The sequence below is a fragment of the Cuculus canorus genome, chromosome W (assembly GCF_017976375.1).
Source record: "Cuculus canorus isolate bCucCan1 chromosome W, bCucCan1.pri, whole genome shotgun sequence".
NCBI classification, from domain to species: Eukaryota; Metazoa; Chordata; class Aves; order Cuculiformes; family Cuculidae; genus Cuculus; species Cuculus canorus.
The window spans coordinates 7,858,414-7,871,348 of record NC_071440.1 but is presented as its reverse complement, the minus strand read 5'-3'; the positions used below and the strand labels follow the sequence as shown (position 1 = coordinate 7,871,348).

General features: G+C 42.4%; 1 protein-coding gene across 2 annotated transcripts in view; it reads right to left on the bottom strand.

Annotated features, from left to right (window-relative positions):
* LOC128850258 (ubiquitin-associated protein 2-like) overlaps positions 1-6,979 on the bottom strand; it is a 78,842-nt gene extending 71,863 nt beyond the window's left edge. For both annotated transcript variants that reach the window (XM_054053261.1, XM_054053263.1), the window contains exon 1: positions 6,881-6,979. In XM_054053261.1, coding sequence (XP_053909236.1) covers positions 6,881-6,979 — 99 coding nt within the window. The remainder of the gene's footprint in view (positions 1-6,880) is intronic.
* Positions 6,980-12,935: the final 5,956 nt, after the last annotated feature.

Below are 12,935 nucleotides of genomic sequence, written 5' to 3'. Positions count from 1 at the left end.
GTGCTAGTGCCTCTGGTACAACTTATTTAAGAAGGAGGAAAGAAGTTGCTGCCACAACAGCAAGAGTAGTCAGAGAGAGGAGTGAGAATATGTGAAAGAAACAACTATGCAGACATCAAGGTCAGGGAAAGAGAGGGAGGAGGTACTCCAGACACCAGAGGAGAGATTCTCCTGCAGCCTGTGGTGAAGACCATGGTGAGGCAGGTTATCCCCCTGCAGCCCATGGAGGTTAATGGTGGAGCAGATATTCATTTGCAGCCCATGGAGCGCCCCACACTGTAGCAGATGGACGCTCAAAGGAGGCTGTGACCCCATGGGAACCCCACACTGGAGCAGGCTCCTGGCAGGACCTGTGACCCTGCAGGGAACCTATGCTGGAGCAGTCTGTTCCTGAAGGATGGCACCTATTGGAAAGGACCCATGCTGAAGTAGTTCATGAAGAACTGAAGCCCGCAGGAAGGACTCACATTGGAGAAGTTCATAGAAGACTGTCTCTCATGGGAGGGACATCATGTGGAGCATGGGAAGATCATGAGAAGTCCTCCCCCGGAGGAGGAAGCAGCAGCACAAACATGTGATGAACTGACCACAATCCCCATTTCCCATTCCCTGCACTGCTGTTGGGAAGGAAGTAGAGAAATCAGGACTGAAATTGAAGAGCAGTGGGAAGGTGTTTTTAAGGTTTGTTTTTATTTCTCATTATCATACTCCAATTTGATAGTGAAATTAGTTTAATTTAATACTAAAGTCTAGTCTGTTTTGCACATGACAATAATTAGTGAATTATCTCTCCCTATCCTTATCTCAACCCACAAGTCTTTCATTGTATTTTCTCTCCAGCTGAGGAGGGAGGTGATAGAGCAGCTTTGGTGGGCACCTAGTATCCAGCCAGGGTCAACCCACTACACTGACACTCCAGAGTTAGAGTTTTATTGTAACAAACTGGCAACAGTATTTCTAAATTACCACATCTCTGATGATTCCTGTTCACATCGCCTTCCACGACTTGCCCAACAACCTGACTCTGAGCACTTCAAAAGAGACTGAGTCATGTCTCAAGATTTTACCTCTGAACAGCTGCACTTTCCTTCATAAGTAAATAGTGGTCTCTGAAAACTGCTAAAGGATCTTTCTATTGATGAAATATTTGGTGCTTCTGTAACGTTTCTGGACCACAAATCCATGCTGGCAACTTCTCCAAAAGCTGAAAGACTAAAATGAATGGATGCAGTAAAATGCCATAAATCCAAATAGGCTGTGGCTGCCTCAGAGAGAAAGTAACTCAAGAACACTAGTGCTGCATTACACAGGCAACTCTTCATAGTGTGGCATTTGCAGCCTACCTGAACTGCACTCCCATGAATATACCAAAGATAACTCTATGCTACGTGGTTCTGATCCTAATTTGATTTCTGCTCAAACAGAAGAGGCTTCCATCTCATGCTGGAGAAGGCTGATACTGAAGACAGCCAGGACCCAAAATGCAAGTTGATGTGCTGCAAAAAACTCATACATTGAGGAGACCACCTCATCTCCTGAAATTTTTGACTGAAAGGATTCATCCTGGGCAGCTGGTTGAAGCTCACCTTTCAAAGTCACACGTCACAGGATACCCAGATGTAATGTTGTGCCTCACAAGTTCAGACTTTATTAGCCTCAAACGGCTTCATTTTTGGAGTTTAACACAAATACAAGCTCTAGAGGAGGTTGCCAAGTGTAAATGCTGAGAAGAGCCTAAAAATTACTCCACTATATACCTACCACCAGCTGCTTATTTTCTGAGAGGTTACTGCAGCTATCCCAGTTTCTTGAGGGAAGCAAGAGAGGCAACATTCCAAGTTGTAACAGAGTTAAGTACTCTGCGCTACTTCACATTTTCAAAGTGTCACGCTGACAGCTTAATACATCAGTCAATAACAGAGGAGAGCCTACTCTGGAATTTCTCCTGCCAGCCCTGGTGCCACCCTCCATGAAAGCCTTCCAGTCAGTGCAGTGCTCCGTGCAAAGGAGCTCACTTTGGTGTCTGCCGAGAGCTCAGCAGAGAGCAAAAACAAAAGGTCTGCTTGTTTCAGGAATTAAGCCTTGTTGATCCATCTTCTTGCTCTGACTCCAGCCTCCTCAGGCCCACTACAATTTTTAAGCTAGTGAAGAGATTTCCTTTAGAGATATCCAGAGTAAAAACATTCAATGTAATTTCTGTAGAGACATGTCAGCATATTTGACCAGAAAGAGGAAGGCATTAAGGTTATTTTTTTCCATGAATTAAACAAAAATATACCACTTTTATAACAATATCACATGTGAGCGTATCTTCAGTTTCCCTGTGTAAGCAGAGAGATAAGAAACAGAAGTAGGTGCAATATTGTTAATATTTATGCCAGTGGATCACACCTAGGTAGAAGTGAAATTCAGAAGAAAAACCAACAAAACAAAGATGTGTTTACTACACAAACACCAAATCAGTGCCACAAAAAGTTTTGGTTTTTTCCCCAGCAACAGGTAGTTCTTTATTTTTAAGGCATCATTATTACGAGTAACATTGTAGAACATATAAAAACATATAGAACTATGTTCTATAAAAGAACATAGTTAAGTTTTAACTGCAACTAAGAAAATAGTTGTATCTGAAGACAGCTAAAACTTTACTTAACCTTACAAGATATATTAGGTTGGTGCAAAATTAATTGCCATTTTTCTCATTAATAACAGAGATGCTTATTTTGGATTAAATTTTTATTTAATTGTGTTCATGTAGTACAGCATTTTAAAGCATGAAATTCACTCTACTAATTTATGCTAATGGTTTTGTTTTCACCATTTGTTCTTTTTTTGTATTACACTGTCAAATTAAAGATGGAAAAAAGCAAATTCAAGCAATTCTCTTGTAAAAAAATGGGGGACGACGACATGTCAAGCAGCAGAAACTGCCAGCAATATCAAACAAGAATTTGGCATGGGGACCATCAATGAACGTACAGCTCAGCTCGACATTGGTTCCAAGAATTTTGTAATGGAAATGATAGCCTTGAAGATGAGGAGGGCTGCAGATGTCCTTCTGTGACGGCCAATTAAGGGATAGTATTGAAGTGGACCCATGTAAAACAGTGAGAGGTTGCAGAAGAACTAAATGTTGACCATTCAACAGTTGTTCAACATTTGCATTACATTGGAAAAGCAAAAAAGCTTGACAAATAGACGCCACATGAGCTGAAGAAAAAACAAAAAAAAATCACTGTTACGAAGCCTGCTCTGTTTTTTTTTTGCACAATGAAACTGATACATTTCTTGATCACATTGTGACATGTGATGAAAAATGGATGCTATATGACAACTGATGGCGCTCTGCGCAGTATCTGGACCAAGGTGAAGCACCAAGACACTTCCCCAAACCAAAGTTGTATCAAAAGAAGGCTATGGTCACTGGTGGTGGTGAAGTGCGATCATCCACTACAACTTCTTGAATCCTGACAAAATCATCACAGCAGAGAAGTATTGCCAGGAAATCAACAAAATGCACCAAGAACTGCAACGTTTACATCCAACACCTGACCATATGTATTATGACCCAAACTGGACTGTCCAGGCGTCACTTGGGAGGGGCCTGAGCCTCTAAAATTTGTGGATTCCCCTCAGGCTAAATTAGGGTAAAGTGACACCAAACAATTGACTTTAAAAAAATGTATTTACACAGGTAAGGTCCTAGGAATAAGATAGACATTGGCTTGTTTAATCTGTAGCAAGGAAAGGAGAGGAGGAGAGAAAAGAGTAAGATATCACCACCCCAGGTTCCAGCGTTGTCTTCCAGGATCCCAGAATGGCAGGTGCACTATCTCGAGAGTGTTATTTATAAATGAGGGTCCTTCATGGCAGGAGCTTTGGTGCACTTGCACAGCGCCCTTTCTGGGAGGTTCTGGAGATTCTGGAAATGAGTCTGGGGTCTTAGGCGATCTTCTTGCTCCCTCTACCGGCAGGACCACAGTATGACCTTTTTCGACATGCAGGCGCAGCTGTGCTGCCTGCAAGACAGGGAAGCTGGCACAGACAGAGGTACTACCCCACCTCCACATGACTTGCTTCTTTCTGCAGATAAACGGACTGAAACTATTGGTTTAAGGCATACCTTTTCCATCACAGAATTAGTCTCTCACAGCATGTTTCACAAATGACTCAGCAGAAGCTGCACGAACTGGCTATGAAATACTACCTCAACCAGCTTCCTCATCAGATCTCTCTCTCACCGATTACCACATTTTCAAGCAGCTCAACAGCTTCCTATGAGAGAAGGTTTTCCACAACCAAGCAGCAGCTCAAAATGCCTTTGAAGAATTCATCAGTTCCAGAATTCTGTGCTACTGGAACAGACTTGTTTCTTGTTGGCAAAAATCCATAGATTCTAATGGTTCTTATTTCATTTAATAAATTTTTTCTAACCTGAGACATACAGCTTTAAAGTTGATGGTTAAAAACAGCAATTATTTTTGCACCAACGTAATATTATCACTGCAGCATAATATTGAAAGAAATTTTTAATTAAGTACTTTGAACTACCAGAAAACAGAAGTGTGCAAAACACAAAATTAAGTGACAGTAACAGGCTCAGATCTTATAATAAAATGGTATATTTATTATTCAGAAGCAATGCAAAAGAACTGTGATGTAATTTCTTAAATAACTTAAATGATGATCAATGTAATATTATGAAGATGAAATCTTCATTTGGGAAGTCAACATTATTCTACGTTCAGAAAAATGAAATAGTAGTGATTAAACAGTAAAATCCCACACATTTCTGTTGATCTATAAAGCCTGACTAAGCAGGAAGGTCCATCTGATAGCTAAACAATAAAAAAAAATGGTGCACTAAAACATAATTGCTATATATTAAATAAACATGCTTTCCACTGAATTGACCAAACCAGTATCTACTATGCAAGAAGTAGAATAAATGACAAAATGCAGAAAAAGGTCAATAAGACCTAACACCTAAAATCAATGAATCACAGGTTGGAAGGGTCCTCCAGTGATACTCAGTGCAACCTCCCACTGAAAGCATTTCCCATCAGAGGGGCTACTTGGGACCAGACAGAGATCCTACAACATCTCTAATTCATGGTCATGTTCCTGGTAAACATTTTTTTTTTCCTTTTAACAGCTGGAATTTCCAGTGTTCCAACTTGTGCCATTGTGTCTCTGAGAAGAGTCTAGCTTCACCTTTTCAATATCCTTTCATGATGTATCTGAATAGAAGATACAACCTTGCCTTGCCTTCTTAGGGCTGAACAAATCCAGCTCCCTCAGCCACACCTCATTCATCCCGTGCTCCAGCCTCTCAGCCATCTTCACAGCTCTTTGCTGTACTTGTTCCCATCTCCAATGTCTGTCTTGTGCCAGGAAACCCAAAACTGGGCAGAGTACTCCACTACTGCATTGCAAATGTCAAAAAAGAGGAAACCACCACTTCTGTCAACCTGCTCACTATATTCCTGCAGTCTTATTTGTTATAAAACAAAACCAAATTCAACTGTTTAAAGTCACTTTCTAAGTTCACGCTGATGTGAGAAAACAGACAAGGGGGGCTGGGAGCGTTCGTTACAGCTTGGCATTGTTCGCCTTGAAGACCTTGGAAGTTGATAATGAAGGAGCCAGCTAGAAGTTTACTGATAAGTAGGCATTGGAATGCAGAAAGCTGGCTGCATTTGCCTCAGGCATTTGAAAACAGCCAGAGGAGACTGAGTCTGCGCAAAGTTCAAAAAGAAATATATTCATCCCAAGGAAGACTTCCTACTTCATCCCTAAGACCCCGGCCCACGACCATCAGGAGGCACTACGCAGGCACAAGACTGGAGTGAACTTTCCAGATCTAATTATAATACAAAGTGGGGAAAGGTTATGACTATGTAGTAGGCACTTATACCTATGCATATCTTTACACTATAAGTAGCTGCTTGTTAAGTTATACCTCAGCACTGGAAATAAACATACCTGCTTTATAACTCATTTTGGGTTATAGGATTTGATTCCACAAAACAACACATTAGCATGAATCACCACTATGCAAAGTGCTGCAGTGCAAGGAGATAAGAGCTTGAGCTTCTATAATTAATACTATACAAAAAAGAACAAGACCCCCTCCATGTTAAAGATTGTTCTAGAAAACAATAAAAGACAAGTTCCCAGGGGAGCACCTCTAGATTGATGCACTCTCTGCCAGCAACTGAAGCAATTCTTGAATTGAGTCTAATTTTGAGAAATACCTGACAAGAGAATAATGAGTTGCCAAGAGCAGAAACATTTTGCTCTCTCTGTAACACAACTTAACCCACTGTCTTGATTCTCAGCAGCGGAGCAGTCAAGAGCTTAATTTCAGTCTCACAGATACTCAAAATAATTGTAGTCTATTAGTGGACAACCATCTTCGTTTGACTTTGTCGGGACACTGCACAAGAAGTTTAGGATTGTGACTTACAGATATGCTGAATCATACTGTAGAAGACAGCATGCATCGAACAAAGCTTCTCCCACCCACACAAAGTCCTCTCTATCAACCAGAAATCTTCCAGCATCAGGAGGCTGACATATGGAAAAGCTAAGATCTGAGGACACCAAGTTCACAGGGCAGAAATCCTGACACAGGCATAGACACTGAATTCCTCACTGATGGAAAGTTGCTAAAGAACACAAAGCTCCTTTAGAGACAGGAATACAGGAACAAGTTAATGCTGTGCTGGATTACTGAGTAATTAAGGTGAGATATCAAACATACTTTTCCAAAACAGACCAGTTTTGCTCCTGTCTTTTCTGTATTTACTGACTAAGGGAAGAAATGCATATCATTACACACTCACTTTCAACTCAAAGAAGATCGTATAGTAGCACATACCTGTACTACTTGTTTCTGTAGTTGTGTTGGCTGCGTGGCTGAAAGTTGTGTTTTGTCCCGAGTGCCCCGAGTACGTTCACTGCCCACTGAAGTCATCATATACAGTATATACAAAACAGTGTATATACAAAACAGAAAATCTGCAAGAAAAGAAAAAGCATTAGTTAAGGCAGGGTATTGATTCAATAACCAGATAATATACAACTGCAGCAGCTTGAACTCCTCCTGCCTTTACCATGAATTCTATATAGACAATTCCTGAGGAAGCAGCTATAATACACTATTACTGGATTTATCGCAGTCTTTACAGTAAAGGGAAAATGCAATGGATAAAAAGTATTTTTGTGAGCTGATTGGGATCTGTCTAGATCTGTACTTCCAGGCAACATCTAAATCTCGCAGTATTTTTCCAGTTATTTAACATAGAGACTTTATCTGCTACTCGGCTGAAATTTCAGCTCCAGCTGTATTACTCCTTGAATTTCTGTAACATCTGTTCTCTTGTTTTGATGCCTGGAATTTAACCACTCTCATACGCACTCAGAAAGCTAACACAAAAATCACATTCACAAACTAGGCAGTTACTCTCGTCTATCATTAAACTGCTTTCCTGTATATATATGGAAGTCATGGCCAATACCCACTCTACTTTTCACCTCTCATTTGTAAGAGGAATGGTGATCCTTGCCTTTAAATCCAACCTCTGTAGCCAGTATTTTTGGGTTTTTTCTCCCTCATACTTACAGGAATTATTTACAAAATTACCTGTTACTCTGCTTGAAACATCTCTTTGTTGTATGACAAAGAAATCTAAAAGAAAACCCAAACCACACACATGCACATCACTGCTATCTCATTTGCAGCAGTCAAGTTTCATTCTCATTCATCCTCCAGCATTCAAATTATTGTACTTTGAAACAAGGAATTTATTTCCCCTGTATTTATACAGCATCTAACACCGCTAATTGATGAGCATAGTTTAAAGTAGCTATAATAATTGGAAACAGATCTCTCAACTGGTCAGAACAGTCACAGTCAACTGCCCGATTTCTGTTCCCATGACACTGGGAAGTAAAACTGCAGATTTAGGAAACTAAGGACAACGTGCAAGTGGGCTGTCTTCTTCTGGGCAGAAGATAATCACAGAATGTCCTGAGTTGGAATGGACCCACAAGGATCATTGAGTCCAGCTCCTGTCCCTGCATAGGGCAACCCCAAAATTCACACCATGTGTCTGAGGGCATTATCCAAATGCTTCTTGAATATTGTCAGGCTTGGCACCATGACCTGGGGAGACTATTCCAGTGCTCCACCACCCTCTGAGTCAAGAACCTTTTCCTAATATCCAACCTAAACCTCTCCTGGCACATCTTCCTGCCATTCCCTCAGGTCCTATCATTGGTCACCAGAGAGAAGAGATCAGCGTCTGCTCCTCTTCCTCCCCTTGTGAGGAAGCGATGAACTGCTATGAGGACACCCCTCAGTCTCCTCTTCTCCAGACTGAACAGACCAAGTGACTTCAGCCGCTCCTCATATGGCTTCCCCTCTAAACCCTTCACCAACTTTGTGGCCTCCTCTGGACACTCTCCAGTAGCTTGATATCCTTTTTATACTGTGGCACTCAAAACTGCACACAATACTCAAGGTGGATCCGCACCAGTGCAGAACAGAGCAGGGCAATCACCTCTCTTGATCAGCTGGCTAACAGTGCCGTGCTTGATGCACCCCAGGACACAGCTGGCCCTCTTGGCTGCCAGGGCACACCATTGGCTTATGTTCAACTTGTTGTCAACCAGAACCTCCAGATCCCTTTCCACAGGGCTGCTCTCCAGCCTCTCACTCCCAAGTCTGTATGTATATCCAGGGTTGCCGTGTCCCAGGTGCAAAACCTGGCACTTGCCCTTGTTAAACTTCATGTGACCGGCGATTGCCCAGCTCTCCAATTTGTCCAGATCCCTCTGCAGGGCCTCTCTGCCCTCAAGAGTGTCAACGGCTCCCTCCACTCTTGTGTCATTAGTGAATCTGGTTAGTAAACCTTCAAGTCCTGCATCCAGGTCATTTATGAAGATATTAAAGAGTACTGGTCCTAAGATGGATCCCTGTGGAACCCCACTAGTGACTGGTCGCCAGCCTGATGTAACCCCATTCACTATGACCCTTTGAGCCCAGCCCGTCAGCCAACTGTTCACCTACTGCATTATGTGTTTATACAGCTGAATGCTGGACATTTTGTCCAGAGAGATACTGTGAGAGACAGTATTGAAGGCTTTGCTGAAATCCAGAAAGATTACATCAACTGGTTTCCCTTGGTCAACTAGGTGGGTAACCTTGACATAGAAAGAAATTAAGTTTGTCAGGCAGGAGTTTCCCTTATGAACCCATGCTGGCTGGGACCACTGACTGTGTTGTCTTTCAGGTGTTTTTCAGTAGCTCCCAGAATAATCTTCTCCATGATCTTACCAGGCACTGAAGTGAGACTAACTGGACTGTAGTTACCAGTGTCATTCCTGCTCCCCTTCTTGAAGACTGGGGCAACATTTGCCAGCTTCCAGTCAACTGGTACCTCTCCAGATTCCCAAGAGCACTGGAAAATCATTGAGATGTCTCACTATGGCATCAGCCAGGTCTTTAAGCATGCTCAGATGAATCCCATCAGGCCGCATCAACTTATAGGGATCCAGCTGGAGCAGCAAATCCTGCACAAGTTCGGGGTTGATCAGGAGTTTATCATTTGCACAATCTTGGCCCTCTAGCCCAGGGCTCTGGGGATGACTGAGCCCAGCATCAGTGTTGAAGACAGAGGCGAAAAAAGCATTAAACATCTCTGCTTTGTCTGTACCCCCCGTTTGTGAGGTGTCAATGGTCATCAAGTAATGGGCCAATGTTATTTCTGGCCTGCCTTTTGTTATTAACATATTTTAAAAAGCTATTTTTATTTTCCTTCACAGTGCTGGCCAGTTTCAACTCTAATTGAGCTTTGGGCACACAAATTTCTTCCCTACAGTGGCAAACAGCATCTCTGTAGTCCTCCCATGTCGTCTGTCCTTGATTCCACAAGGACCACAAATGGAATAACGTGCAAACAAGCAGCAAAGTGCTTTTAGTGCAGCCCCAATGTATGAACATGCCTCAGCATGCAACTTATCAAGGCAGCAGCTTTGGTACAAGACAGCTAGCAAAATGTTTAATGCACAATAATGCTCAGATGAAAACTGAGCAAACTGCTGTGATTGCATGGACGACAATCTGTTCAATATCCAACTGCTCACTAGCATTAACAAGTAATGGGCACTCAACAATTAAAGTTGCAATGAGATGCTTCAGTTTAAACATTGATTCACTATGCTCAGGAGCCTCATCTAGAATAAAAAAGACAACCTCATTATCATCTAAATATCTTCTTCATTTTAGAAATACATTTTTGTTGGCCAAAATTGAACCCTGACATTGAACTTCTTTATGTGCTAAAATTCAATTGTGCATTCAATTAAGTCTGAGGAGAAAGTATATTTCCATATATTCTTACATATTTAACAAAAGGCCTGCCTTTACAAGGAAGTGACTGCAGTATCAGTCAAACTGGAACACTGTATTTCACCAGTTTTATGAATATATTCACCAAAGCCAACCAGTTTCCCAGCCTCTTAAGGTAGTCTAACTTCATTGTCTTCTAAGCCCTGGAACACACAGGCTTTCAGAGCTCTGCCCTTGACACCCTAAGAGCCAGATACAGTTATAACAGAGGTTATTCTCATATTATTATTATCATATTATTCATGACTATCTGGTCATGGCTATCCACTGATATTTCAAACACATCAGGAACAGTCTTCAGTTAAGTTTGCAGTAAAAAAACTACTTTTGCTCTTCACATCAAAATCTGCTTTTATAAGCCTTGCTGATTGCACTGCCAATGTCCAAAAACTTATGATAATATATACTAATAATGCCAAACAATTTGAACTTAGCACAATAAGCAATGAGAAAAAGCCCTGAACAGAGAACACGACAGAGAGCACTAACCTCTCTGAAAGACAAGCTAATAGTTTCAAATATGGTTGTAATTAGTCCACGATGATTTAAGGTAATTTTGAGAAATTATAACGCCATTGGGTCTCAATCTGTTCATCATTTCTGTATTAACATCATGCTCACACATATTCTGGTGCCTAGAAATTCTGACATATGTTTCACTGCTATTTTCTCTAATTGCACCAAAGCTACTCAAAATCTTGCAATCCATGATTTGGATATGACAGCAGTACACACACATCAAAACAAAGAGTTTTCAGATTGTAAAGCACAAGCTAATCTATAGCCTACACTTCTGATAGCCAGGTACCTGAAGAAGACCGTGTCTGTTCTTCCTTTCCTAATGTGTATTTTACAGTGCCTCTGTGCCACAGCTGCCTGTCATGTTTGTTTTTCAGGATGAATGGATACTTGAAGAAAAAAGGCAGGCACACAAATGTTTTAAACACTCCTGAGGGATGAAGCAGCAGAGCAAGATCAGCCTGCTGGTGGGAACAGAGCCAAACAACCTCAGCAGTATAATGGGATCTTTAGAGAAGACCCTCATCTTGCCAACTGTGTAAGTCCATGAGCAGCACAATTTCGCAACAGGTTTGAAGCAGAAAAACAGCAAAGGCAAGAGACTCTTCTTGGCAGCGGTATGGAATTGTATTTGCTTCAGAGAAGTGTGGAAACACATCCTCGGTCTGACATTCCCCATCAAGCCAACAGGGACAAGTTATAATCCATTTCAGACACCATCAAGCCTTTTTAAAAGCACAATTAGCAGCTTGATACAGAGAGCTTTCAAAATAAAGCTATTCTTTTCCTCTTTGCTGGCTCCCACTATCTACAGGCAGTGTCCAGACACAGCAAGCAGCTCAGCTGAAGAGCTCTCCTGTATTGCTGACGGTGCACCGACCAGGGAAAAGGTGCACCTCCTGGGGATGGGCATGCCTTCACAACATCGGACTGAGGCTTTGCAGCCTTCCACACCTACTCTTTAGAGTACTCAAGCAGCAGGCAGAAGGGACACAGATAGCCACTACCTTCAAATTACCATAGTGACTACAATTTAAGCCTTAAGTGAATGATCAGGGGCCCTTTGATCAGGCACTTTTTCTGGTGGGGGTGGACACCACTTCCCTGAGCAACCTGTTCCAATGCCTCACCACCCTCATGTTGAAGAATTTCTTCCTAATGTCTAGTTTAAATCTTCCCCCTTCCAATTGAAAGCCATTCCCCCTCTTCCTATCACTACATGCCCTAGTAAAAAGTCCCTCCCCAGCTTTCTTGTAGGCCCCCTACAGGTACAGGAAGGTTGCTATAAGGTCTCCTTGGAGCCTTCTCTTCTCCAGGCTGAACAACCCCCAATTCTCTCAGCCTGTCCTCATAGCAGAGGTGCTCCAGCCCTCTGATCATCTTCATGGCCCTCCTCTGGACCCATTCCAACAGCTCCATATCCTTCTTATGTTGAGGATTCCAGAACTGGACACAATACTCCAGGTGAGGTCTCACAAGAGAGGAGCAGAGGGGCAGAATCACCTCCCTTGCCCTGCTGGCCATGCTTCTTTTGATGCAGCCCAGGATACGGTTGGCCTTCTAGGCTGCAGGCACACATTGCTGGCTCATGTCAAGCTTCTCATCGACCAGCACCCCCAAGTTCTTCTCTGCAGGGCTGCTCTCAATCACATGATCCCCCAGTCTGTACTGAAACTGCAGATTGCCCAGACCCAGGTGTAGGACCTTACACTTGGCCTTGTTGAATGTCATGAGGTTCTCACATGCCCACTTCTCCAGTTTGTCCAGGTCCCTCTGGATGACATCCCATCCTTCTGGTGTGACAACTGCACCACTCAGCTTGGTGTCATCTGCAAACTTGCTGAGGGTGCACTCAATCTCACTGTCTATATCATTGATGAAGATATTGAACAGCACTGGTCCTGGTACGGACCCCTGAGGGACACCACTCATCATGGATCTCCATTTGGACTTCGAGCCATTGACCACTACCCTCTGAATGTGACCATCCAACCAGTTCTTT